Below are 27340 nucleotides of genomic sequence, written 5' to 3' on the forward strand. Positions count from 1 at the left end.
AACTGTTTTACTGCGACTTTGGTAAGCTATGAAGCTGCACCGCTTGGTGGATTGTCGGTGCATTAAACATGCGAGTATTGTTATGGTGTGTGTATAAGGTAAGACATATTATCCGGCGTTTTGTTTCGCAATATTATGCAAAATAAACTTTTCTTACCTTCTGGTACCTGCTGATCTGGATTTGGCATCTGCATAAGTCCTGAAAAATTGGGCTCGTCTGTGAGTCGACTGTTAAAAGGCGGCTTGAAGATGATCTGTAAAACATCATCTATGCAACATGTTGACCAAATAACCACCATTACATGTTATGTAGACCACAAGGAAGTGTTTTACATTTAGAATTTTAAAAAAATATAATAACTCATTTATTGGCCCTATAATCCGGTGCGCCTAATATATGAAAAAAGATAAAAAATAGACCATTCATCGGCAGTGCGCCTTATAATCCGGTGCGCCCTATGGTCCGGAAAATACGGTAATTCATTAAAAAAAATAATACAAAAAAATCCAATTTCTGTTATAAACATTCATTCACATATATATTTATTTATTTTATATATATATTTATTTATTTATATATGCACCTTATTGCTTTTTTATCCTGCACTACCATGAGCTTATGTAACGAAATTTTGTTCTTATCTGTGCTGTAAAGTTCAAATTTGAATGACAATAAAAAGGAAGTCTAAGTCTAAGTCTAAGTCTAAGTCTAACTTTCTATTCTCCTTCATGGATCTAAGCATTGCCGCTGCCGGTATTTGTTTCTATATTTTTATTGTAATATTTTCAGAATGTGTCGGTTCTATTTTTGGCCCAAGTAAGACAAAGAAAACAATCTGAAGTTGTCTTTATTTTTGTAGTTTTAATGCCATGATTTTAATAGTCAGGCCCCCTGAGCTAAAATTAGTTTGACACCCCTGCATTAGTAGTATGCAGGCTCCATTTAGTGGTACCCCAAAATATATATATTTTTTTACTATATTCAAACTTTGTTAGTGTTCCAACTGTGTGTAATATTACACTGGCCCAAAAATAGTAAATATACCGTATTTTTCGGACTATAAATCGCTCCGGAGTATAAGTCGCACTGGCCGAAAATGCATAATAAAGAAGGAAAAAACATATATAAGTCGCACTGGATTATAAGTCGCATTTTTGGGGGAAATTTATTTGATAAAAGCCAACACCAAGAATAGACATTTGAAATGCATTTTAAAATAAATAAAGAATAGTGAACAACAGGCTGAATAAGTGTACGTTATATGAGGCATAAATAACCAACTGAGAACGTGCCTGGTATGTTACTGTAACATATTATGGTAAGAGTCATTCAAATAACTATAACATATAGAACATGCTATACGTTTACCAAACAATCTGTCACTCCTAATCGCTAAATCCCATGAAATCTTATACGTCTAGTCTCTTACGTGAATGAGCTAAATAATATTATTTGATATTTTACGCTAATGTGTTAATAATTTCACACATAAGTCGCTCCTGAGTATAAGTCGTGAAAAAAAACTGGGACTTATAGTCCGAAAAATACGGTACTTGTTAAATAAAACCTTGTGTGGAGGGGGGCGTGGCCTGCGGACCTGCAGCGAAGCGGGGTGTGCCAGGACCGGCTTCGAGATCAGCGACAGGTGATTAGATAAGCAGGCTCAGGTGGGCCATCTACGCACCTGTCGCTGATTTTGAAGCCGGTCCTGGCACACCCCGCTTCGCTGCAGTTCTGTAGGCCACGCCCCCCTCCACACCTCGTTTTGGTTTTTAGTGAATACTTGGGCCTACTACACTACTGTATTTTATTGTTGGTCATTATGGTGGCAATTGGAGAGCCAAGTGTTTTCTTGGTGAAAGAAGTTTGACAACCACTGTGCTTTTCTGAATGAATGCTCAATGTCAAACGCATAGGCAGAAAAAAAACATACTTCTTCCACACATTCTTTTTATTTGTAAATCATAAAAATTAACTTTTCGAAATATAAAACATACACATCATCTGAGCCACATCTGCTATACAAACAAGAATTGCTGCACTCAACGCTTGACGACTTTTTGTCCAATTTTCTCGCGGTGGAACACACACGTTGTAAACAATCAATGTTTCCCGGTTAATACTGGCAAATAAAAACCTTTTTTCCAAAGAGGGACTGGGTATGACCTGGGTTCAGACGTCGGGTTTAAAGCACAAACGAGAAATGAAAAACAACTTTTACAGACTTTGTGACCCACGTCTGTTACCTTTTTTTGCCGTCTCACGGCATGGTCCCGAATCCTGAATAACTCCTCGCCACGCGGCCCTCTGTGAGAAACCCGGCGTGGATGGCTGATAAGTGTTATCACTGGCTGTGCGTCTGCGTTTATTTGAGGTCTTTACGTTGAGAGAGAAGTTATATTTCCATATAGGTGGATCTGATTGGTACCGTACATGTTTACTAGTACACCAGCTCCTTGGAGGTATACATCATCAAGTGGAATAACAGCAGGATCGGGGTGTGAGGTTACAGACTAAAGGGACAACGTCAACATAATCTTATAAGCTTCTGTTTGATAGCCGTCCAGCACCTGACTGAGGGACATGGCGTCGAGTCGACCATGTGCTTGTTGTAACGGGAATGGCTTCAGTTTCTTGATCTCTTTAATATTCATTTACAAGCAAACTGTACAACTGCATGCAACATACAAGCGTCCCTACAGTATGTGGAACAAACACACGTACCTAGATCAGGATCTTTTTTAGTCATGTATCCGATTCGCTTTACAAAAAAAAAAAAAACCCGCATGCAGCTTGGAACAGGACATATTGGGCCCCGAGATGAGGGGGCCGGGGGGGTCTGTAGGCCGAACGGAGTATGGGCGTTGTTGTCTCGACACGTCGGTGTGATTGAGTTACTTTTACGTGAACAGTGTTGCACAACAAAAACGCATTCGGTCTTCTGGTATCTACACAAAAAAATGAACGGGACGACAGATCGTGTCATCATTTCTTTAAACGACATTTGTTTTGGCAAAAAGTTCAATTTTAAGTCATAAAAAAATCCAGCTCTTGTGCTTGTGTCCTAACCATACTTGCCAACCTTGAGACCTATGAATTCGGGAGATGGGGGTGGGTGGCGTGGTTGCGGTGCAGGCAGCATACCCCTTCCCCTTCGAGCTGTCCTGGATGAAATGAAATTATTTTTTCCAATCATTTTGGAACTTGCAAGCGTATTTCTTCTTCTTACTCGTCGTCGCCACGTCTCTTCTTCGCTCTTCTGCTTCGTCTCCTTGTTGTTGTGTGTGCAGTTGTGCACTGAGCTCCAAAAGCCGTAGATGTTATTGTAGCGTCCCGGAAGAGTTAGTGCTGCAAGGGGTTCTGGGTATTTGTTCTGTTGTGTTTATGTTGTGTTACGGTGCGGATGTTCTCCCGAAATGTGTTTGTCATTCTTGTTTGGTGTGGTTTCACAGTGTGGTGCATATTTGTAACAGTGTTAAAGTTATTTATACGGCACCCTCAGTGTGACATGTATGGCTGTTGACCAAGTATGTATGCATTCACTTGTGTGTGTGTGCTTGAAATTAACGTTATCATTAAACCAGTTAAAAGATCATACGTTTCAGCATTTCTTGACATCTTCGAGTAAAGACCATTGTTAAACCCGTCCAACGCTACATTATTATTTGACTATTTGATTATTTCACGCTGTTTATATGGAGAAAAAGCGGACGCCTAGACAGCATGCGGCTGTTAAGGGGTGAAGGTTTCAGGTGAGAGAGGACGCTAAAGGCAGTGCCTTTAAGGCACGCCCCCAATATTGTTGTCCGGGTGGAAATCGGGAGAAATTCGGGAGAATGGTTGCCCCGGGAGATTTTCGGGAGGGGCACTGAAATTCGGGAGGGTTGGCAAGTATGGTCCCAACTCAAACGATCGTCAACTAAAGTTTGAGTTAAAACAGGGTCCTGTGGTACATCGGTTTTTCGAAAGCCCCATTTTTGAACTAATCAATTTTCATCAACATTTGGCCTCGGTTATCGTACATCCAAATATTACAGGAAACAAACCAGTCCGGAATCTACTGCCCAAAAAAAAGCCACAAGTACTCTGTGCTTCTTTTTTTTTTTTAAAAGAGTACACCTGCCAAATAAACCATTGGGCCAAAGAAAGTTGCCAGTGGCAGCACTTTGATAAAGACTATTAAACAAACACTATTAAAGTCCAGAAAGAACTGGTAGCAAAGTACAAAAGTTGTGTTTGCGTGGCTCTCCCCCTTCTCTCTTCTCTTTAAAACTATAATTAATACCTCCGCCAGGAGTTTATGTACCGTATTATCCGGACTATAAGGCGCACTTAAAATCTTTTTTTTCCCTCATAACCCGGTGCGCCTAATGTACGGAATAATTCTGGTTTTGCTTACCGACCTCAAAGCAATTTTATTTGGTACATGGTGTAATGATAAGTGTGACCATTTCATTCAATCAATCAATCAATCAAACCAGTAGATGGCAGTCAAACATAAGAGATACATGTAGACTGCAATATGATGGCAATGTGACTCAAGTAAACAACACCAACATTTGATATGTTCCATTGAAAATATAATATAATATAATAATATCTATCAAAATGTTTTAGTACGACTTTGGTAAGCTATGAAGCCGCACCACTTGATGGATTGTGCTGTGCTTCAACCTACGAGTATTATGATGGTGTGTGTATAAGGTAAGACATTATCTGCCGTTTTGTTTCTCAATATTATGCAAAAGCAACTTTTTTTACCTTCTGGTACCGGCTGTTCTGTATTTGGGATCTGCATAAATCCTGAAAAATTGCAAGCGGCCGCCTTTGTAGACCGTGCGACACCGTAGTCGATAAGCTTCTTCTTTTTCTCTATCTTCTTGTTATGTGACATTCATCCTCCGCTGTTGCCATTTCTAATATAAAGTAGTGTAAAGTTCTTACTTATATCTGTCAGTAAACTCGCCATGAACGCGCTAAAAACTACCGGTGTAATGACTTTACATTATTCACTCAAGGAACTTTAGTTATTAGAGAGTTCCTCTAATAACACATTTCCTGTGTTGTTGTTTACGGATGAGGAGATGCTGCTCCGTTATTGATTGAAGTAAAGTCTGAATGTCATCAAAACAGTTAGCTCCATCATTTGAAACTTCTTCCACTCCCGTCCTTGCACGCTACGCCGCTACAACAAAGATGACGGGGAGAAGACGCTGTCGAAGGTGAGCCACGTAAATAAGACCGCCCGCAAAACGGCGCATCCTGAAGCGACTGTCAGAAAGCGGCTTGACGATGATCTGTAAAACATAATCTATGCAACATTTTGACCAAAGAACCACCATTACATGTCATGTAGACCACAAGGAAGTGTTTTCAATTCAGAAAAAATAAATAATAATATGACTCCTTTATAATCTGGTGCGCCTTATATATGAAAAAAGATCGAAAATAGACCATACATCAGCAGTGCACCTTATAATCCGGTGCGCCCTATGGTCCGGAAAATACGGTACTCGTTGACGATGGTTTGTCTGTTAATCAGCAAAACACTCAGATTTTCCTGAAACTTTCAGGAAATGTCTCAATTGGGGTAAGGAACAACTGATGACATTTTGTGCCTGATTTTTACTATGTTACCTTAGGTTTATGCTTATGTGTGTGTCTGTGTGCGCATTCTATCGGTCCGGCACAGACAAAGACCGTGAATGACCGACAAGAGCGTTCACTTTAAATATAGCTCAAAAAGTCATTAGGAAATATCCGAAATGGGATAAGGAACACATGATTACATTTTGCGGCCGTCCTGATTATTTCTAGTATGTTACCTTATGTTTTCGTTACGAGCACTTGACTTCTGTGTGTGTATGCGAGCGGACCGCCTCCACCCACAGAGACAAAGACAGTGGATGTCGGTCAAGAGTTTTCACTGTTTCTTTCATTTTGCTACAGATATCTCCAAAAGTTATGGGCACATTTTAATTAAACTTTCAGGAAATGTCAAAATGTGTCATGATCCGTGGTCCGGATCATGTTTTTGTATTTTCTGTTAGTTTTGGACTCCTTAAGTTCCTGTTTGTGACACCTCTGAGTTTGGTTCGGTTGCAATGGCTGCTTATTGTTTTCACCTGCCTCTGGTGTTCGGGACGCTCACCTGTTTTTATTCAGAGGCATTATTTAAGCTTGCCTTTGCCAGTCAGTCGTCCTGGCGTCATTGTTTGCTTCACGCTACTGTCACGTAAGATTTGTTTGTTCATGCCACAGCTCGTAAAGTTTCCTAGTTCATGATTCCAGTGCTAAGTTTTGCTTGCCACCAAACCCATGCTAAGTACTTAGCTTCAAGTGCGATCGACACCTTGTCCCGTCGGGTTGTTTTCTGTTTTGTACCTCTTTGAGTCTTGTTTCAAGATTAAATAATGTTCCTACCTGCAAGTCCTGTCCGGAGTCGTCCGTTTGCATCCCGGGAGAACGAACCGCGCAGTAAACTGCAACCCCGCCGTGACAGAATGATGCCAGGACGACTGACTGGCAAAGGCAAGCTTAAATAATGCCTATGATTAAAAACAGGTGAACGTCCCGAACACCAGAGGCAGGTGAAAACAATAAGCAGCCATGGCAACCAAACCAAACTCAGAGGTGTCACAAACAGGAACTAAAGGAGTCCAAAACAAACAGAAAATACAAAAACATGATCCGGACCACGGATCATGACAAAATGTCTGGATTATCGTCTGGATTCATGCCTGGCGGAGGGCTACGTTTATATATTTTGTAAACAAACATATATTTTTAGGTGTCTGTAAAGGTTGAATTAGATGTACATTGTTTTTTTAAGGGAAAAATTGTTGCGTTTTTTTGTACTATTCAGTTATCAACGCATAACTAACCGCAAACCAAGGTACCACTCTATTCTGATTACTTTCTCCCTTTGGTGATATTTGATGGTTACATGAATGTTCATCAGCCATCCTCCTGTTACACATCCATACAAGGACATGGCTTGTCAGCAATAGAACAAAAAAAAAACATTCATGTCATTTCATGTTTAAAATCCTAAACTGTGACTTAATCGCCGAGTTCCCATACCTGCACAAGACTTGGGAGATAATTGTTTTCATATTCTTGTTTTGTTTTTTTACCACTTGTGTTTTTTCTCTTCATGCACACATCAGACTGACAACATATCATGAGCATTTAACGCACCGTCAAAACATTTTGTGCCAACAGTAACAGAGGAAGAACCAGAAATGGACAACAAAGCAAACACACTAAAAGAGTATGGCTTTAGGGTAGCCATGGTAAACAGTTGGAAAAGTGGATCTTTCGACAGAGAGAAGGACCGGTGATGCGGCTTTTGGGTCTAGGCACCAGTAGAAGGCCCTGTGCTTCCAGACTAAATACCCAAGTAGAAGCACGCTGCCTGTGGGCAGAGATGCTGGCAGTCTGATGGGGTTCTGGAGGAGGAGACTGCAGATAGGACACCAGTACTCGACCTCCAGTTCATACATTCCAACGCTTACATACATTGCTATTGTTGATTCAGCTAAAAACCACCCTGCTTTGTTTGATCTCCATCGGCTTGATCACCTTGAAAGTTGAAAGCTACTGCCTGTCGGCAGCCGCCAGTCTTCAGTGTGGCCAAAGAAAAAGGGAGATATTTCTTTAAATGGTAATGAAATATTGAAACAGGCTAAATGAACCACGGTAGGAGTGATTGTCAGATCTCAACAAAGCTTTCTCGTCTTTTCTGATTGTTGCTGCTCAACATCTCTTCTGGCAGTTTTAGGAGTTTGTTACTCGCAGAGCGGCAATGAGCTGTTGGTCCACTAAGATCGGACCCCGGGCGGGCCGGCGGAGCTGTCCAGTGACGACTGAGAAGCTCGTCGTGTGAGGGAGGCCAGAGTCGGATCCACCAGAGAAGAAGGTGGGAACAACTTGTACCAACCGATTACTGTGCTTGATAGGTCCAGTTCCTCCAGGAGGATTTGTGCAACTCCCATAAAGCTTTTATGGTCCATGCGGCCGTAGTCTCCCCACACAATCACCTGAAGGTGGCAGTAAAAATGATTGGATACTCGGCCCTGATCGACCTCCGAATATTGATCTGGGAGAAATAAACATGATAAAGAAATATGTCTTCCACTCACCTGTAAGACTTTACCCTGTGGACTTTCCTCGAAGAGCAGCGCTTGCTGATAGAGTGGGTCAAGTGTTTTACGTGCAATCTTGGTTTTCTTTTTGGCTACGTACGCGCCATTATTCAGTAGATAGACCTTGACGTATGGCGCTGCGGAAAAAGACAAAACAGACGTGCAAAAGTGGTCAGTCATGGATAGTAGTCTAATATTTTAAACCAGGGCTCCTCAATTACATAACCACATTTTCTCTTTGCATTATGGCCTATTTGAATATTTTTTTTTTACAGTTTTATTAGTTCATTTAAAGAAAGGAACTGCGGTCAGCAAATGGCTTCGGAGCCACATATTGGACATAACTGGTTTACATATTTGTCTGGGAAGGCGAAGTGTTCTCAAGATGGAAGAGTGTTTCCAGGCTTTGTCTAAAAATATCGCTCCCATTAAAGGCCTACTGAAATGAAATTTTTTTATTTAAACGGGGATAGCAGATCTATTCTATGTGTCATACTTGATCATTTCGCGATATTGCCATATTTTTGCTGAAAGGATTTAGTATAGAACAACGACGATAAAGATTGCAACTTTTGGTATCTGATAAAAAAAAGGCTTGCACCTACCGGAAGTAGCGTGACGTAGTCAGTTGAACATATACGCAAAGTTCCCTATTGTTTACAATGATGGCCGCATGAAGTGAGAGAGATTCGGACCGAGAAAGCGACAATTTCCCCATTAATTTGAGCGAGGATGAAAGATTTGTGGATGAGTAAAGTGCAAGTGAAGGACTAGTGGGGAGTTGAAGCTATTCAAATAGGGAAGATGCTGTGAGAGCCGGGGGTGACCTGATATTCAGCTGGGAATGACTACAACAGTAAATTATTACTATTAGCCACAACACAACCAGGCTTATATTTAATATGCCACAAATTAATCCTGCATAAAAACACCTGCGTGTTTGTTATGCTAGCTCCTAGCTCCTCTGCTAGCTCCTAGCTCCATAGAACACGCCAATACAATTCAAACACCTGATCAACACACACAATCACTCAGCCCAAAAGACCGTTTACCTAACCCAAGGTTCATAAAGCTTATATATTTTTAAAAAGTTACGTACGTGACGCGCACATACGGTCAAGTTATCGAATGTTTAGCAGCCAAGGCTGCATACTCACGGTACCTGATATTCAGCTGGGAATGACTACAACAGTAAATAAACACAAGACATATATATACTCTATTAGCCACAACACAACCAGGCTTATATTTAATATGCCACAAATTAATCCTGCATAATAACACCTGCGTGTTTGTTATGCTAGCTCCTAGCTCCTCTGCTAGCTCCTAGCTCCATAGAACACGCCAATACAATTCAAACACCTGATCAACACACACAATCACTCAGCCCAAAAGACCGTTCACCTAACCCAAGGTTCATAAAGCTTATATATTTTTAAAAAGTTACGTACGTGACGCGCACGTACGGTACGGTACGTGTTATGCTAGCTCCTAGCTCCTCTGCTAGCTCCTAGCTCCATAGAACACGCCAATACAATTCAAACACATGATCAACACACACAATCACTCAGCCCAAAAGACCGTTCACCTAACCCAAGGTTCATAAAGCTTATATATTTTAAAAAAGTTACGTACATACGCAAAAAAAAGCCAAAGCTGCATACTCACAGTAGCACGTCTGCGTCTTTGTCATCCAAATCAAAGTAATCCTGGTAAGAGTCTGTGTTGTCCCAGTTCTCTACAGGCGTCTGTGTATCCAAATCAAAAGTCCTCCTGGTTAGAGTCTCTGTTATCCGAGTTCTTCCATCTTGACTGCATCTTTCGGGAATGTAAACAAAGAAGCGCCGGCTGTGTACTGTTGTGGCTGACTACGTTCGAAAAATACGTCCATTTCGCACCGACAACTTTCTTCTTTGCTTGCTCGGCTTCCTTCTCCATAATGCAATGAACATAATTGAAACAGATTCACGAACACAGATGTCCAGAATACTGTGGAATTATGAAATGAAAACAGAGCTTTTTCGTATCGGCTTCAATGTGGAAGGCATACCCGTGTTCGCCGGGCTACGTCACACGCATACGTCATCCTCAGAGGCGTTTCGAACCGGAAGTTTAGCGGCAAATTTAAAATGTCACTTTATAAGTTAACCCGGCCGTATTGGCATGTGTTATAATGTTAAGATTTCATCATTGATATATAAACTATCAGACTGCGTGGTCGGTAGTAGTGGGTTTCAGTAGGCCTTTAATACTTTATCTTTCATGGTGGCTTGTATTTGATTACAGAGTAAACACATAATCAAGATAAACACTTGCTGTTTTTCACTTTTATTGCGTAGGCTATCGTGTCGGAATTCGGAGGGGGGCAACAATGCATTTTAAACAGCATGGTTTTCCTGCTGATGCTTCTTTGTGACTGAGTGAGACTGAATGCTTCCATTATATACAGTCGTGGTCAAAAGTTTACATACACTTGTAAAGAACATAATGTCATGGCTGTCTTGAGTTTCCAATAATTTCTACAACTCTCTATTTTTTTGTGATAGAGTTATTGGAGCACATACTTGTTGGTCACAAAAAACATTCATGAAGTTTGGTTCTTTTATGAATTTATTATGGGTCTAATGAAAATGTGACCAAATCTGCTGGGTCAAAAGTATACATACAGCAATGTTAATATTTGGTTTCATGTCCCTTGGCGGGTTTCACTGCAATAAGGTGCGTTTGGTAGCCATCCACAAGCTACTGGTTGAATTTGATGAATTTTTTGAAAGTATAGCACCGCTAAAGCTAAAAAATGCCCCTAAAATGCGTACCACTAAGTTACAGAATAAACTAGAGCTCTTAAACTATCATGTAGAAAAGCTGGAACGCAAATGGCATGCTTACCTTAGCTAAAGCGAATTACTACTCCAATATCATACACCTCAATAAAAACAATTCTAAATATTTGTTCAATACAGTAGCACCGCTAATCCAACAAAGGACTCCTCACAGTAGCTCCACCCACTCGACTGAAGACTTTATGAATTTCTTTAATAAGAAAATTGAACTCATCGGAAAGGAGATTGAAGACAACGCGTCCCAGCTACAAGTGGGTTCTATTAACACAGATACGAATATATATACGACGGATATTGCCACACACGATGTGCTACACATAGTACATTTGCAGTCAGTCAGTTATATCATCTTCCTTTTGTCAATTTAAAAAAATACAGAGGACATGACCTCAGTGTCCTCAATGGTAGTTACGGCCATGTTTGTGTTAATAGTTCTAGGTGTCTGAAACGGACTCATTAGATTGACATTGATATTATAGGGAAAGTTGCTTTGGTTTCTGTACACTTCAGTCTTATGAACGGATTACTAACAAAAACTGTAACGCCTTTCTGTTTCAATTGACTCGTTGTCCGGGGGCACAATGCTGTCTGGCCCTCATTTAGCATTTCAGAAACCTTACAGGTGTGGTTTTAATGTCTTTTACCTAATTGGGCGTAGGAACAGAAGGTTGTGCACCACAAATTCTGCGAAAAGCAACACGTGTGAAAACTAGGAAAAAAGTCAGAGCACTTCTTTCGACTTGTCGGTTCTTTTTGTCTTGTTCAAGGGCACCACAACATAGCTTAGGAAGCAGTTTAGGATATCTGCAACAGTTCTTTCAATATGCAGTCCACACGATTAACATTTTTGTACTACTGTCAAAAATAATCTCAGGCACCAAGTACATTGTTTATTATGTTAATTAATTATTTCATTCATTATTTATTGCTTGTCCTATAAGGGCCACAGCCTATACAAGCTGACTGACTTGGGGTTTTGGTGTTTAAAATGTGGGAAAAAAATGTAATGATAAAGGCAATTATTAATTATAATAAAAATGTTGTCATTACCTGGGAGAGATTTAGATCCTGGCTTTTGTACAAGTCCTCGCGCTCTGATAACTTCTACCTCCAGCTGACCCTTTTTCTCCATCATACCTATCTGAATGTCCCCTGAAAAACAAGAAGGATAATAGTTACAGTATATAATGAATTATCTATACGACCAAAAATAAAACATTGTTTGCATTTCAATCATGACCATTCAACAGTTTTACTTTTGCACCAGAGGCAATGAAAAAGTAGTCTGTAAAGCCTAAAAAAAGTTAACACTTTCATAAATCCAAAGTGTTTCTGGAACAGGATACGGAAACTCCAGGAACATCACCAAATGTAATCAAAGACTACAATAAATGATAACTAAATGATTAAAATCGAGATGATTCTCTGCAGTTTAAATTTTGTGAAAGTAATTGAGAAATACATGAAATGAAAGTCATTGGCATTGATTCAAAGAGGTGACAACATACCTATGGCAGGTGTAGCCAGTGTTTGTCGGCCTACTAATTGAGCTGGACCCAGGCCATCCAGGAAGTCACTGAGCTGACTGCTGGCTCCCAGATTAACCCCCGGGAAGATCAAACTGGAAGAGGCACACAAACACCAAACTCATGTTAAGTTGGACAGGACATACTGATACTGTTCATCCTTCAAATCAATTCAATCTGTGCTTGGCCCCCACACAAACACTACACTTTTAACATCCACCATGCCGTTTTAAATAAACAAACTTTTAGATAAGAAATATTGTTTGAAAAACAATAGACTGTACTACAAACAACTTTTATGAATTAATGTTATAATAGTGTTGAGCATTTAGGAGAGTGGACTAATGCGGTGTCTCCTTCTGCCTGCTTTTCTGCCCTGTAACGATAGGAACTGTTATTGTTGTTTATGTTGCACGCGGACGTCTCTGAGTGATGGACCGGAGAGGTCAGAGTAGACAGCAAGCGACATATTTGTCTGTGTAATACAGTGATTGCGCAACTTTTTATTTTTCCATGGGACATGGGAGAATAATGAGCTCATTTCAAATGAGATGCTGCTCCTAACCCAACCCCAAGCCCAAATGCAGCCATCTTTTTAATCAGATTCATCACATTTTCAGAATTTGGATTAATTATGATTAATCGCAGGTCACTGGCTTGCATTATTCAAATTATCTTAAGAAAAGACACCGATATTTGGGCACAAATATTTTTATTATTATTATTATTATTGTCAGAATGTAATTCAGGAACATTTTTAAACGTGCTGGCGCTGCCTCTCCTAACTTGCCCACTCACTTCATCACAGCGCTCACCCCACACACTGCCATTCTTAAAGGAGCACACACACCCATACGCTAACCTCACAACAGCTGCTTTAGAACACGCCTCGCCCAATGTGGCGATTAGTATTACCACCTTTGCTTCAAACTTAGGTAAACATTTAAATAATAAGCATTCAGATCTGCACAATGAGTTATAAAAGTAGTAAGTTACACCTGTCCTGCTGTTCAGTCCGGTGCAGACCGTAGACGAGGAGCACAGGGAAGACGTTTCCTTCAGGTTCGATGCCATTTCAATGCCTTTTAATTTAAAAATAGCGATCTAAACACTTTAAAATTAATTATATAATGATACTACCCATGGTATCGACACCACCAATTAATGCATTGATCCGTTAACTCGCAATGTGTGGTGTATTCTTAGCCACTACACACCAACAGTAGTTGTTATATAGAAACGACACCAATATTTGGGCACAAATATTTTTATTTTATCAATTTTATTGTCAGAATGTAATTCAGGAACGTTTTTAAACGTGCTGGCGCTGGCTCTCCTAACTTGCCCACTCACTTCATCACAGCGCTCACCCCACACACTGCCATTCTTAAAGGAGCACCCACACCCATACGCTAACCTCACAACAGCTGCTTTAGAACACGCCTCGCCAAATGTGGCGATTATTATTACCACCTTTGCTTCAAACTTAGGTAAACATTTAAATAATAAGCATTCAGATCTGCACAATGAGTTATAAAAGTAGTGAGTTACACCTGTCCTGCTGTTCGGTCCGGTGCAGACCGTAGTCGAGGAGCACAGGGAAGACGTTTCCTTCAGGGTCGATGCCATTTCAATGCCTTTTAATTTAAAAATAGCGATTTAAACACTTTAGAATCAATTATATAATAATACTACCCATGGTATCGACACCACCAATTAATGCATTGATCCGTTATTCTCAATGTGTGGTGTACTCTTAGCCGCTACACACCAACAGTAGTTGTTATATTATCCTCTCTCTAAACTCCCATTAATCTACTTGTTAATTTCATACTGTCTCTGCTTACTTTCTGCTGCAATGCAGTTCCATCTACACTTCCTAAAGTTTTTTAAGCACTTTTTTTTGTGTTGTTTCAAGAAATCTTAGCAGCGAGTTGAGCAATTAGCATGCCTTATTGTCTGTTCCTGCGCTTTCTTTCACTTGATGTGTAACATGTTTAGCCCCGTCCTCCAGTGATAATAGGAAATAATAATTGTATTTTATTTGCCACAATAGAGGCAAATAAAACTAAGGGGAGTGGCTCCAGACTGTGCATGGACATACATCGTTAGCTGCTAGCTGCCTTTGTCAGCCGGGGGGACCACAAATATACAAAGTGGATCTGCTTTTGTGATAAGCATTAATTGGTAATTAATTATATACTTTTTCACAAAAATTGGCCGATGGATCAGCACATCAGGAACGAAGGGCAAGTGTAATTCATACAATTACACATGGTTTTCTACACCAAAATTAATATATTTATTATTCAACTTCTTCTCCAGATTTTGGCGCGCTCTACCTTCCACATTTTTTACCCGATTCAAACCGTTCCAACTTCAAACTGTTCAGCCTATTCGGGAATCGCGGGCATTCCCTAGACAAATTCCAAAAATTCCCAGATTTCCCAGAATTCCAGGTTTTCCGGGACATGTTTCCCATTCAAAATGAATTGGCCATTTTTCAAACTTCCACCATTTCCACATTTTTCAACCGATTCAAACCATTCCACCTTCAACACATTTCACCATCCTGGAAATTCAAACTGCTCTTCTTCCAAGTTCAAAAAAATTCCAGGATTTTCCAGAATTCCTGGTTTTCCAAAGCCCTATTTCCACCCTTTATTCTGGCGACTACTCCTTCCACATTTTTCAACCCACTTCAACCGTTCCACTGTCTAAACATTCCTCTTAATCAGGACAAAAAATGAAGTAGTTTTTCGAACTGGAAAAATTCCCGGTTTTCCCGAAATTCCTTAATACCATTTCCCAATTCAACATGTTACTACTTCAACAATTCTCCACCGATTTGAAAAATTCCAACACTAACCATTTCAACTCATTCAGACCATTTACCATTATCAAAAGAATTCCCGCTTTTCCTGAAATTCCCAAATTTTTTGGAAATTCCCATTAAAATCAATGGGACATTCTTCAAAGTTCCACAACTCCCACATTTTTCATCTGATTCAAACTGTTCCAACTTCAAAATATTCAGCCTGTCTGGGAATTGTGTGCTCTACTTCAACAATTTAAAAAAAATTCCAGGATTTCAGTTTAACTTCAGCATTGGAGCATTCACACGCAATTCCTCGAGGAATTGCCTCATCTAGTTATGTATGACTTTATGTTTTTCTCTGATGCAATGTTGCAAGTGAACTTATACTCATTTACAAAAAGTGGGATAGTGACGATAAGAAAAGTTACTGACTTCCCCTCAGAGTTGTAGCTGTTCATGCTGCCATTGTTGGACTCCCTGCTGGGCTGCCTGCTCATGTTCCTGGTCAGCTCCACCGCCATCCCAGTCTCCGTGCTCCTCTGGATGGGTATGCCTTTCTCTTTTTTAGTCTTGGCTTCTGCAAGCAAAGTCACAATGTTACCAAAAAAAGGTGAATTATTTTCTTTTTAAACATTTCATCAACTTGCCTCAAACTTAAAACATATCCTAAACATGTAAAATGATGTGTTGTTTGATGCATTGCCAAAGATAGTGATTCCCAGAGCCCCAAAAAAGTCTGCGGGCTATAGAGCGTTTTTCTATTCGGGCTCCAGTACTCTGGAATGCCCTCCCGGTATTAGTTAGAGATGCTACCTCAGTAGAAGCATTTAAGTCCCATCTTAAAACTCATTTGTAGAGATGTTCGATAATGGCTTTTTTGCCGATATCCGATATTCCTATATTGTCCAACTCTTAATTACCAACCGATACTGATATATACAGTCGTGGAATTAACACATTATTATGCCTAATTTTGTTGTGATGCCCCGTTGGATGTATTAAACAATGTAACAAGGTTTTCCAAAATAAATCAACTCAAGTTATGCCAACATGGCACTGCCATATTTATTATTGAAGTCACAAAGTGCATCATTTTTTTAACATGCCTCAAAACAGCAGCTTGGAATTTGGGACATGCTCTCCCTGAGAGAGCATGAGGAGGTTGAGGTGGGCGTGGTTGGGGGGGGGGGGTGTATATTGTAGCGTCCTGGATGAGTTAGTGCTGCAAGGGGTTTTGGGTATTTGTTCTGTTGTGTTTATGTTGTGTTACGGTGCGGTTGTTCTCCCGAAATGTGTTTGTCATTCTTGTTTGGTGTGGGTTCACAGTGTGGCGCATATTTGTAACAGTGTTAAAGTTGTTTATACGGTCACCCTCAGTGTGACCTGTATGGCTGTTGACCAAGTATGTATGGCATTCACTTGTGTGTGTGTGTGAAAAGCCGTAGATATTATGTGATTGGGCCGGCACGCAAAGGCTGTGCCTTTAAGGTTTATTGGCGCTCTGTACTTCTCCCTATGTCCGTGTACACAGCGGCGTTTTAGAAAGTCATGAATTGTACTTTTTGAAACCGATACCGATAATTTTGAAACAGATACCGATAATTTCCGATATTACATTTTAAAGCGTTTATCGGCCGATATACTCAATTGTATACGATAGCCTTTAAATAGACCCCCCTTTTAGACCAGTTGATCTGCCGTCTCTTTTCTGCTCTGCCCTCCTCTCCTGTGTGGAGAGGTTATCTGCTGGCCCCACTATGGACTGGACTCTGGACTCTCACACTATTAGTCCACGCGACGTCCATTGCACCGTTCGCCCATTGGGTTGAGTTTTTTCTTGCCCTGATGTGGGATCTGAGCCTGAGGATGTCATTGTGGCTTGTGCAGCCCTTTGAGACACTTGTGATTAAGGGCTATATAAATCAACTTTGATTGATTGATACACCCATATTTTAGTTTTTTGCTGTCATTTAAAGTTAAAGTAAAGTACCAATGATTGTCACACACAGACTAGGTGTGCTGAAACTTGTCCTCTGCATTTGACCCATCCCCTTGTTCACCCCCTGGGAGGTGAGGGGAGCAGTGAGCAGCAGCGGTGGCCACGCCCGGGAATCATTTTTGGTGATTCAACCCCCAATTCCAACCCTTGATGCAGACTGCCAAGTATCAATCAATCAATCAATGTTTATTTATATAGCCCTAAATCACAAGTGTCTCAAAGTAGGGACGTAATGGGTCCCATTTTTATAGTCTTTGGTATGACTCTATTGAGTAGTCAATAGTAAACAGGGTATTGTTGAGTACAAAAACAAGTTAAAAAAAACCGCGTGTGGCATCTGACTGAGTTTTGTACGCCCAGTGATTCAGTATGTTGGTGCAAGTGCTCCAAAAACAGAAAAAGCAAAACACAGTTATGGACTTCAATTCTAATGCCCCGTACCTGCTTTTGTGCTCATCCATGATGGTTTTCTAACTGAACTACATCTCCCAGCATCTCTACTGACACACCCCTCCAGGCCCAATGTTGTCAAATAGCTTTTTTATGTTGTTTCCTAAGAAAGGAGACTCGGAGAGTCTGAATGAGAACAAAGTCTATTAAGTGGGAGTGGGAGCTGTTCTCTGAGGCGCTCTCAGCAGCCTACCGTGTTCCCATAAAGTTCCGAAACATATCATTTGGTTGTTTGTCTTACGGAGGGCAGCTCGGATGAGGGTATTAATGAACACAAGGCACATTTGCAGTTTTGCTGGTACAGGCTGCTCCTCTGGACAAATCATTTTTATTGTGCATCAGCGTCCTAATGGGGGCACGCATTTCAACTCTGTGACACGGAATTAATGCTTGTTGTGTTTGAAAGTGGAAGAATTATGCAGGATTTGGAATTTGGATTCATTCAAATGCATCAGCCGAGACTACAATAAACCAAAAATATATTTTCTCATTTGAAATAAGAGTATGAGTTGCTATATTTTGAAGAATACAGTATAGTTAAACCCATATTATGTGCTTACGTTATCTCCAGAAATATGATTCTGTATGGGGGCGACTCTGTCTACATCACAGGTGTCAAACTCAAGGCCTGGGGGCCAGATTTGGCCCGCTACATGATTTTATATGGCCCGTGAACACCTGGCAATAACATGCATCACTAAAGTACCCTATATTTTCTTACTAAATGTATTAGTTTTGTCCATTTTTGACAATAAAAAATATATGAAATTGTCATGAAATTGCTTACCTTTTTAAACTATTATATTATCCAATATTGCAACCAATATCATATTATCATACTTTTCAAACCTTTTTTTTTTTGTCAAAATAAAAATGAATACTCAAATAAATGTATCTGAACCATTGTTCAAGGCAGTTTAAAGGCCTACTGAAATGCATTTTTTGTATTTAAACGGGGATAGCAGATCCATTCTATGTGTCATACTTGATCATTTCGCGATATTGCCATATTTTTGCTGAAAGGATTTAGTATAGAACAACGACGATAAAGTTGGCAACTTTTGGTCGCTGATAAAAAAAAGCCTTGCCTATACCGAAAGTAGCGTGACGTCACAGGAGGAAGGACTACTCACAATTCCCCGTTGTTTACAATGGAGCGAGAGAGATTCGGACCGAGAAAGCGACGATTACCCCATTAATTTGAGCGAGGATGAAAGATTCGTGGATGAGGAACGTTAGAGAGGCAGTGCAGGGTGTATCTTTTTTCGCTCTGACCGTAACTTAGGTACAAGGTCTCATTGGATTCCACACACTCTCCTTTTTCTATTGTGGATCACGGATTTGTATTTCAAACCACCTCGGATACTATATCCTCTTGAAAATGAGAGTCGAGAACGCGAAATGGACATTCACAGTGACTTTTATCTCCACGACAATACATCGTTGACGCACTTTAGCTACGGGGGTAACGTGACAGCATCGGGCTCAAATGCAGATAGAAACAAAATTTAAAAAATCCCTGACTGGAAGGATAGACAGAAGATCAACAATACTATTAAACCATGAACATGTAAATACACGGTTAATAATTTCCAGCCTGGCGAAGCTTAACAATTGAAGCTAACTACGGAGTGGCGGCTTTCGATGACACCCCGGCCGCCATCAGAGTCGGCAAGAAACATATATTTCCCCAAAGTTACGTACGTGACATGCACATATCGACACGCACGTACGGGCAAGCGACCAAATGTTTGGAAGCCAAAGCTGTACTCACGGTAGCGCGTCTGCTATCCTGCTCAAACACAACACAACCTCCTGATTGTGTTGCTGTAGTCCGCCGCTAATACACCGATCGCACCTACAACTTTCTTATTTGCAGTCTCCATTGTCCATTAAACAAATTGCAAAAGATTCACCAACACAGATGTCCAGAATACTGTGGAATTGTTCGATGAAAACAGAGCAGTTTGTATGGTGACACATTGGGTAAGAATACTTCCGTTGCCGTCGTGACGTCACGCGCATACGTCATCATACATAGACGTTTCCAACCGGAAGTTTAGCGGGAAATTTAAAATTGCACTTTATAAGTTAACCCGGCCGTATTGGCATGTGTTGCAATGTTAAGGTTTCATCATTGATATATAAACTATCAGACTGCGTGGTCGGTAGTAGTGGCTTTCAGTAGGCCTTTAAATGCATTCTTAAAGTACAGTACAGGCCAAAAGTTTAGACACACCTTTCATTCAATGCATTTTCTTTATTTTCATGACTATTTACATTGTAGATAGAGATGTCCGATAATATCAGACTGCCGATATTATCATCTGATAAATGCTTTAAAATGTAATATCGGAAATTATCGGTATCGGTTTCAAAAAGTAAAATTTAGGACTTTTTAAAACGCCGCTGTGTACACGGACGTAGGGAGAAGTACAGAGCGCCAATAAACCTTAAAGGCACTGCCTTTGTGTGCCGGCCCAATCACATAATATCTACGGCTTTTCACACACAGAAGTGAATGCAAATCATACTTGGTCAACAGCCATACAGGTCACACTGAGGGTGTCCGTATAAACAATTTTAACACTGTTACAAATATGCGCCACACTGTGAACCCACACCAAACAAGAATGACAAACACATTTCGGGAGAACATCCGCACCGTAACACAACATAAACACAACAGAACAAATACCCAGAACCCCTTCCGGGACGCTACAATATACACCCCTCGCTACCCTAAAACCCGCCCACCTCAACCTCCTCATGCTCTCTCAGAGAAAGCATGTCCCAAATTCCAAGCTGCTGTTTTGAGGCATGTTAAAAAAAATAATGCACTTTGTGACTTCAATAATAAATATGGCAGTGCCATGTTGGCATTTTTTTCCATAACTTGATTTGATTTATTTTGGAAAACCTTGTTACATTGTTTAATGCATCCAGCGGGGCATCACAACAAAATTAGGCATAATAATGTGTTAATTCCACGACTGTATATATCGGTATCGGTTGATATCGGAATCGGTGATTAAGAGTTGGACAATTATCGGACATCTCTAATTGTAGATGGTCACTGAAGGCATCAAAACTATGAATGAACACATGTGGAGTTATGTACTTAACAAAAAAAGGTGAAATAACTGAAAACGTGTTTTATATTCTAGTTTCTTCAAAATAGCCACCCTTTGCTCTGATTACTGCTTTGCACACTCTTGGCATTCTCTTAATGAGCTTCAAGAGGTAGTCACCTGTGATGGTTTTCACTTCATAGGTGTCATAGTTTTGATGCCTTCAGTGACAATCTACAGTCATGAAAATAAAGAAAACACATTGAAATGAGAAGGTGTGTCCAAACTTTTGGCCTGTACTGTATATATTTATTGAAATATCCAATCAGATCAAGGATCCAGGACACTTTTCTTGATAAAGAAGATTTTACAGTTCATTTTATCGTGCATTTGTATATTTTATTTCCTGGGGACACAAATTGCATTTATTTGGTGGAATGCTGTTGGACCCTTGGGGAAACCTAGCACCTTTGTAGGTCTTTTTATTCCTTTTGAAGATGACCTCATGCAACAGAATGTTCATTTTAAAGGTTATCGGGACTACATATGGCCACAGGAGTTGCAAAGGAGTTCATCTCAAAATTTTTGCTGAGTTATTTTTAGCACAAGCTGAGTATATATTGGAGTTCCCCGGGACCCTTTTGTCTCCCATTGACTCCCTGTATAATGGCCATTATAAATCTGTTATTTTGTCACGCTTTTTCCATGAAAACCAAATGAATCCAAGCATTTCCCATTGAAATACGTGCAAATCCTATCAGGGGTGTAATTTGACCCACCATGCACTAGTTACCGCCAGGGTACCATATAGACACATTAGACGCATAGTTGCTTTAAAACCTGTATGAAATAAAAACGATGTTGGTGAATTGGTAGTGACGTAAGAGTTGTGTGGATGTGGTAACAAAAATATTGTTACATAGTTTGTGTTTTTGCCACACACAAAAAATGGCAGGGAACACAAAAAACAAAACTAACAAATTCATTTTCAATTGATAGACCTGAAGTTGATCTGGAGATTTAAGCGTTGAAAGTGAATATATATATATATATATATATATATATATATATATATATATATATATATATATATATATATATATATATATATATATATATATATATATATATATATATATATATACACATATATATATATATATATACACATATATATATATATATATATATATATATATATATATATATATATATATATATATATATATATATATATATATATATATATATATATATATATATGACTTACTTTTAAAGGGAAACTGCACTTTTTGGGGTAATTTTGCTTATCCTTAACAATCATGATGGGAGACAAGAACACAGATACCTTATTTTCTTGGAGGGTGGGGTGGGGGTGTTTAAGGATGATTAAAAATGCTTGCATGATGCGGCTAATGGGAGTCACTATTGTAGCTTTCAAAACCTTCTAAAACAACTTCAAAACCCTTCATCAACATTTTATAAACGTGCTATGAGTATATACAATATAGTAACAGACACGTTTATAAAAACATGTAATATGTGCAATATTTACCGTATTTAGGTCATTTTAAGCAATACCGGAAATTTTCTCCTCAGCACATTTAATTCCGTTTCCATAGCAACGCACTTCAGACATCCAACAACAAATGTGTGTTCCTACTTCCGGAAACAAATGCGAGTGTGTTCTAATCATGGCAGACTTAGTCACAAACAACAAAGACGACTATTTTTGGCCAAACGAGGATTCACAATGTTATCTTTTTGAACCTGAATATACCGAGGATGAACTGCTGCTTACAGAAGCCAGCACGAAGAAGCCAAGAGAATGAGGTCGGCGTAACTTGACGCTGCAAATGTGGAACTTTGAGCCAAGCTATGCCAAAATAAATGGCGTGCATACCAAAACTCAAGAGGAAACGCCCCCAACCAGCTGGACCAACCGGACAACTGTCCATTGAGTAAGTCAATGTAATATTGATCATGATACATGCAGCACATCATCTTGCAATTACAGTTCGGTACATAAGCTCTCGAGCGAGCTGTTGTCCAAACAAAACATGAAATGTGGACTAATACTTAACAGATACTGTAATATGATAGTTCATGTTTTTCAGTCAGTACAAACTCAGCTTACCTTTTGCCGTAGCTCGCTTACAGCTAAAGCCGTAGCATGCCGTCCCAAGGCGAATGTGTTACTACGCTAGAAAAATAGTTCCTCAGTGTTTGCTCTCACAATAACAGCTTGGTTATCATACGGGTTACAGAACGTCAATTAAAGGTGCCATATGTAGTAATGTGGCCAGAAATGGTACTGCAATCACGGTCAACATTCTGTAGTCCCCTCCCACTCTCCATGACTAAGGTTGCCAATCCGAATCCTACTTCAAGGGACTTCAAATGGCAATCGACGAGTTTCTCTTCTTTATGCTTCTTGCAAGATGGTTTACTAAGTAATTATGCCACATTTTACAGATGTCGATTCGCCAAATGTATTTGTAAAGTTTCGCAGCAATATTTTCGTCGGGAGTCGGGACAGATTGTTGGCATTACCCTACTAAAATATCTAGTTTGACCGCACGGACCACCATCGAAATAATTATACATAATAAAATATAATATATTATATATCGCATAGGCCTACTTTCTTTCTTTCTTTCTTCAGTTTATTTCAAACATGAATTACAGTATAACACATCAAACAGTTTCATATCATTTCACTTTACATCATGTCCGAAAAGGAGTAGGAAGAAGCAAAGCTTATATAATCCTACCCCTTTTCCCACTTCAGAGCGTTTACAAATATATAGAATCATTTACTGACCTTTTTATAATAAAATAACATCTGTGAATTAGTATACACAACAGTTTTGTAATATGTAATTAATTAATTCAGTCATTATTAATATACTGAGATGAAGAATATCTTATTTTCAATAAGGTTGAAAGTATTTGTCATAATTCTTCTTCTAGTAAGCACTATTATTTTGAACAACCTCTTAAATTGGATCATATCAGTACAACGTTTAACTTCATTACTTAATCCATTCCATCATTTAATTCCACATACTGATATGCTAAAGGTTTTAAGTGTTGTACGTGCATACAAATGTTTTAAATTATATTTTCCTCTAAGGTTATATTTCTCCTCTTTAGTTAGAAAGAATAGTTGTACATTCTTTGGTAGCAGGTTGTAGTTTGCTTTGTACATAATTTTAGCTGTTTGCAATTTTACCAAATCACCAAACTTTAATATTTTTGACTCAATAAATAAACGGTTTGTATGTTCTCTATATCCAACATTATGTATTATTCTAATTGATCTTTTTTGTAACACGGTTAGCGAATGTAGCGCACATTTCTAGTTATTTCCCCATATTTCTGCACAGATATGGTAACACTAGCGAGCAGTTTAATGGCAAGCAAAGGCCAACAGTAAAATGACCGCCACATTTCGTCCAGCAGAACCCCATGTTGCATCCAACCTGACGCACTGCATTCTATTCCATGTACGCACATCACCATCTTTCACTGCAGAGTGCGATTCTATGAGCCAACCCACGTTACGCATAAATCATATAGCCTACTACCATGTTAATAAACAAAGTAGAAAATCATTACATGTAATGCATTATGTTGTGCCAAGCAAATACCACCCCTTATGTGTCTGATGCACATACAGTACCACAAACTGATTTTAGGTTGTCCTGAAGAATTTGGAGGTAATGTCCCATTTACTCTCTGTAAAGCACCAGTTCCATTGGCAGCAAAACAGGCCCAGAGCATAATACTATCACCACCATGCTTGACGGTAGGAATGGTGTTCCTGGGATGAAAGGCCTCACCTTTTTTCCTCCAAACATATTGCTGGGTATTGTGGCCAATTATTGTTTCATCTGACATCACAAGTTCTGTGGTCAGATGAAACAAAAATTGAGCTGTTTGGCCACAATACTTGCCAAGGGACATGTAACCAAATATTAACACTGCTGTATGTATACTTTTGACCCAGCAGATTTGCTCACATTTTCAGTAGACCCATAATAAATTCATAAAAGAACCAAACTTCATGAATGTTTTTTTGTGACCAACAAGTACGTGCTCTAATCCCTCTATCACAAAAAAATAAGACTTGTAGAAATTATTGGAAACTCAAGACAGCCATGACATTATGTCCTTTTCAAGTGTATGTAAACTTTTGACCACGACTGTACAACATTCACCATAGGTGGGGGATAGTCAAGGGTTAATGTCAATAACAATAATAGCAACCTAGCGAACATTTACTGCATTTGAGCTTGCTTTCCAACAACACAAGTGAATAAAGCTATTAGGAATGTAGACAAATGACAATATTGTTGACCCTTTAACTAAAAATAATAGATGTCATTCAAAATAATGCATCAAATGCAGATTATATTCAAATTCTTGAGAAAAGTTAGGTCCCCAATGAACATTTTTTTCCAACTCACCAGGGCCACTGATTTGAGAAGTGCTGCGACTCCTGCGGCTGCCAACAATGGCCACCACGCGGGCGCTCAGACTGGATCGTCTCCTCTTGCTGCCTGCGCCCACTGTGCCCAACGCTGTGTCTGATTGGCTGCCATCAGTGCGCTCCTGGCTGTAGATCTCGCCGCTCACGCTGGAGCTCTTCAGCATGCTGCGTCCCGCCGATGCACGCATCTGCCGACTGCAGGAAGAAGACGCTGAGGTCAGATACTGCAAACATCTGTGTACTCCGCTTCCCTGACAGGTTAGTTAGTGACAAACATTATTTTTTTAATTCAGGGGACCCCAAACTACAGCCCCCAGCGTCCAAAATCCGGCTCGCGGGTAGTCCCGGGTAACATTTTTTTTATATATATTTAAAAAATGTTTTACTATAATTTTTTTTAATCTATCCCAGCAGTCCTCAAACTACGGCCCATGGGCCAAATACGGCCCGCCAGCATCCAAAATCCGGCCCGCAGGTAGTTTGAGTAAAAAAAAATATACATCCATCCATCCGTCCATTTTCTACATATATTTTTTATATATTTTTTTTATTTATTATCAAATACGGCCCGCCAGCGTCCAAAATCCAGCCGTCGGGAAGTCTTGCGTAAAAAAAAAACAAAACAATGTTTTTTTGTTTTTTTTATTATTCATCCATCCATTTTCTACTGCTTGGGGTGCAATTTTTTAAATCTATCCCAGGGGTCCTCAAACTACGGCCTGCGGGCCAAATACGGCCCGCCAACGTCCAAAATCCGGCCCGCGGGTAATTTGAGTAAAAAAAATTATACATCCATCCATCCATCCATTTTCTACATATATTTTTTATATTTATTTTTTATTATAATTTTTTACATCTATCCCAGTGGTCCCAAAACTACGGCCCGCGGGCCAGATATGGCCCGCCAGCATCCAAAATCCGGCCCGCAAGTAGTTTGAGTAAAAAAAATAATCCATCCGTCCATTTTCTACATATATTTTTTATATATTTTTTTTATTATCATTTTTTTAATCTATCCCAGAGGTCCTCAAACTACGGCCCACGGGCCAAATCCGGCCCGCCAGCGTCCAAAATCCGGCCCACAGGTAGTTTGAGTAAAAAAAAAAATCCATCCATCCATCCGTCCATTTTCTACATATATTTTTTATATTTATTTTTTATTATAATTTTTTAAATCTATCTCAGGGGTCCCCAAACTACGGCCCGCGGGCCAAATAGGCCCGCCAGCGTCCAAAATCCAGCCGTCGGGAAGTCTTGCGTAAAAAAAAAAAAAATACAATGTTTTTCTTAATTTGCACCCCATTTTCTACTGCTTGGGGTGCAATTTTTTAAATCTATCCCAGGGGTCCTCAAACTACGGCCTGCGGGCCAAATATGGCCCGCCAACGTCTAAAATCCGGCCCACAGGTAGTTTGAGTAAAAAAAAATATACATCCATCCATTTTCCACATATATTTTTTATATTTATTTTTTATTATAATTTTTTTAATTTATCCCAGTGGTCCCCAAACTACGGGGCCAGATACGGCCCGCCAGCATCCAAAATCCGGCCCGCAAGTAGTTTGAGTAAAAAAAATATACATCCATCCATCCGTCCATTTTCTACATATATTTTTTATTTTTTTTAATCTATCCCAGAGGTCCCCAAACTACGGCCCGCGGGCCATATACGGCCCGCCAGCATCCAAAATCCAACCGTCGGGAAGTCCCGAGTAAAAAAAAACAAACAATGTTTTTATTTTTTTTAAATTATCCATCCATCCATTTTCTACCGCTTGTCCCTTTCGGGGTCGCGGGGAGGAGTGCAATTTAAAAAAAAAAAATCTATCCCAGGGGTCCCCAAACTATGGCCCGCCAGCGTCCAAAATCTGGCCCCAAGGAAGTCCAGAGTAAAAAAAAAAAAATAATTTTTTAATTATAATTTTTTTAATCGATCCCAAGGGTCCTCAAACCACGGCCAGAGTAAAAATAAAATAAAAATATATATGTA

At 39.6% G+C, this 27340-nt stretch overlaps 1 protein-coding gene and 2 long non-coding RNA genes across 4 annotated transcripts in view; 1 reads left to right on the forward strand and 2 right to left on the reverse strand.

The window, feature by feature from the left end:
• Positions 1-27340, forward strand: part of LOC133634156 (uncharacterized) — a 90519-nt gene that overhangs the window by 3475 nt on the left and 59704 nt on the right. The window contains exons 3-4 of the long non-coding RNA XR_009821889.1: positions 7779-7922; positions 25331-25566. This is a non-coding gene — a long non-coding RNA (uncharacterized LOC133634156). The remainder of the gene's footprint in view (positions 1-7778; positions 7923-25330; positions 25567-27340) is intronic.
• On the reverse strand, positions 1935-6054 carry LOC133634138 (uncharacterized). Its single transcript, XR_009821881.1, has 2 exons — positions 5456-6054; positions 1935-5425 (listed from the first exon to the last, which is right to left on the reverse strand). It is a non-coding gene; the product is annotated as an uncharacterized LOC133634138 (long non-coding RNA).
• rims1b (regulating synaptic membrane exocytosis 1b) overlaps positions 6185-27340 on the reverse strand; it is a 220202-nt gene continuing 199046 nt past the window's right edge. For both annotated transcript variants that reach the window (XM_062027187.1, XM_062027188.1), the window contains 6 exons: positions 25328-25545; positions 15768-15912; positions 12500-12612; positions 12042-12143; positions 8146-8285; positions 6185-8043 (listed from right to left, as the gene is read on the reverse strand). In XM_062027187.1, the coding sequence (XP_061883171.1) occupies positions 7825-8043; positions 8146-8285; positions 12042-12143; positions 12500-12612; positions 15768-15912; positions 25328-25545 (937 nt within the window). In that variant the 3' untranslated portion in view covers positions 6185-7824. The remainder of the gene's footprint in view (positions 8044-8145; positions 8286-12041; positions 12144-12499; positions 12613-15767; positions 15913-25327; positions 25546-27340) is intronic.

Source organism: Entelurus aequoreus, linkage group LG18 (assembly GCF_033978785.1).
Source record: "Entelurus aequoreus isolate RoL-2023_Sb linkage group LG18, RoL_Eaeq_v1.1, whole genome shotgun sequence".
Lineage (NCBI taxonomy): Eukaryota > Metazoa > Chordata > Actinopteri > Syngnathiformes > Syngnathidae > Entelurus > Entelurus aequoreus.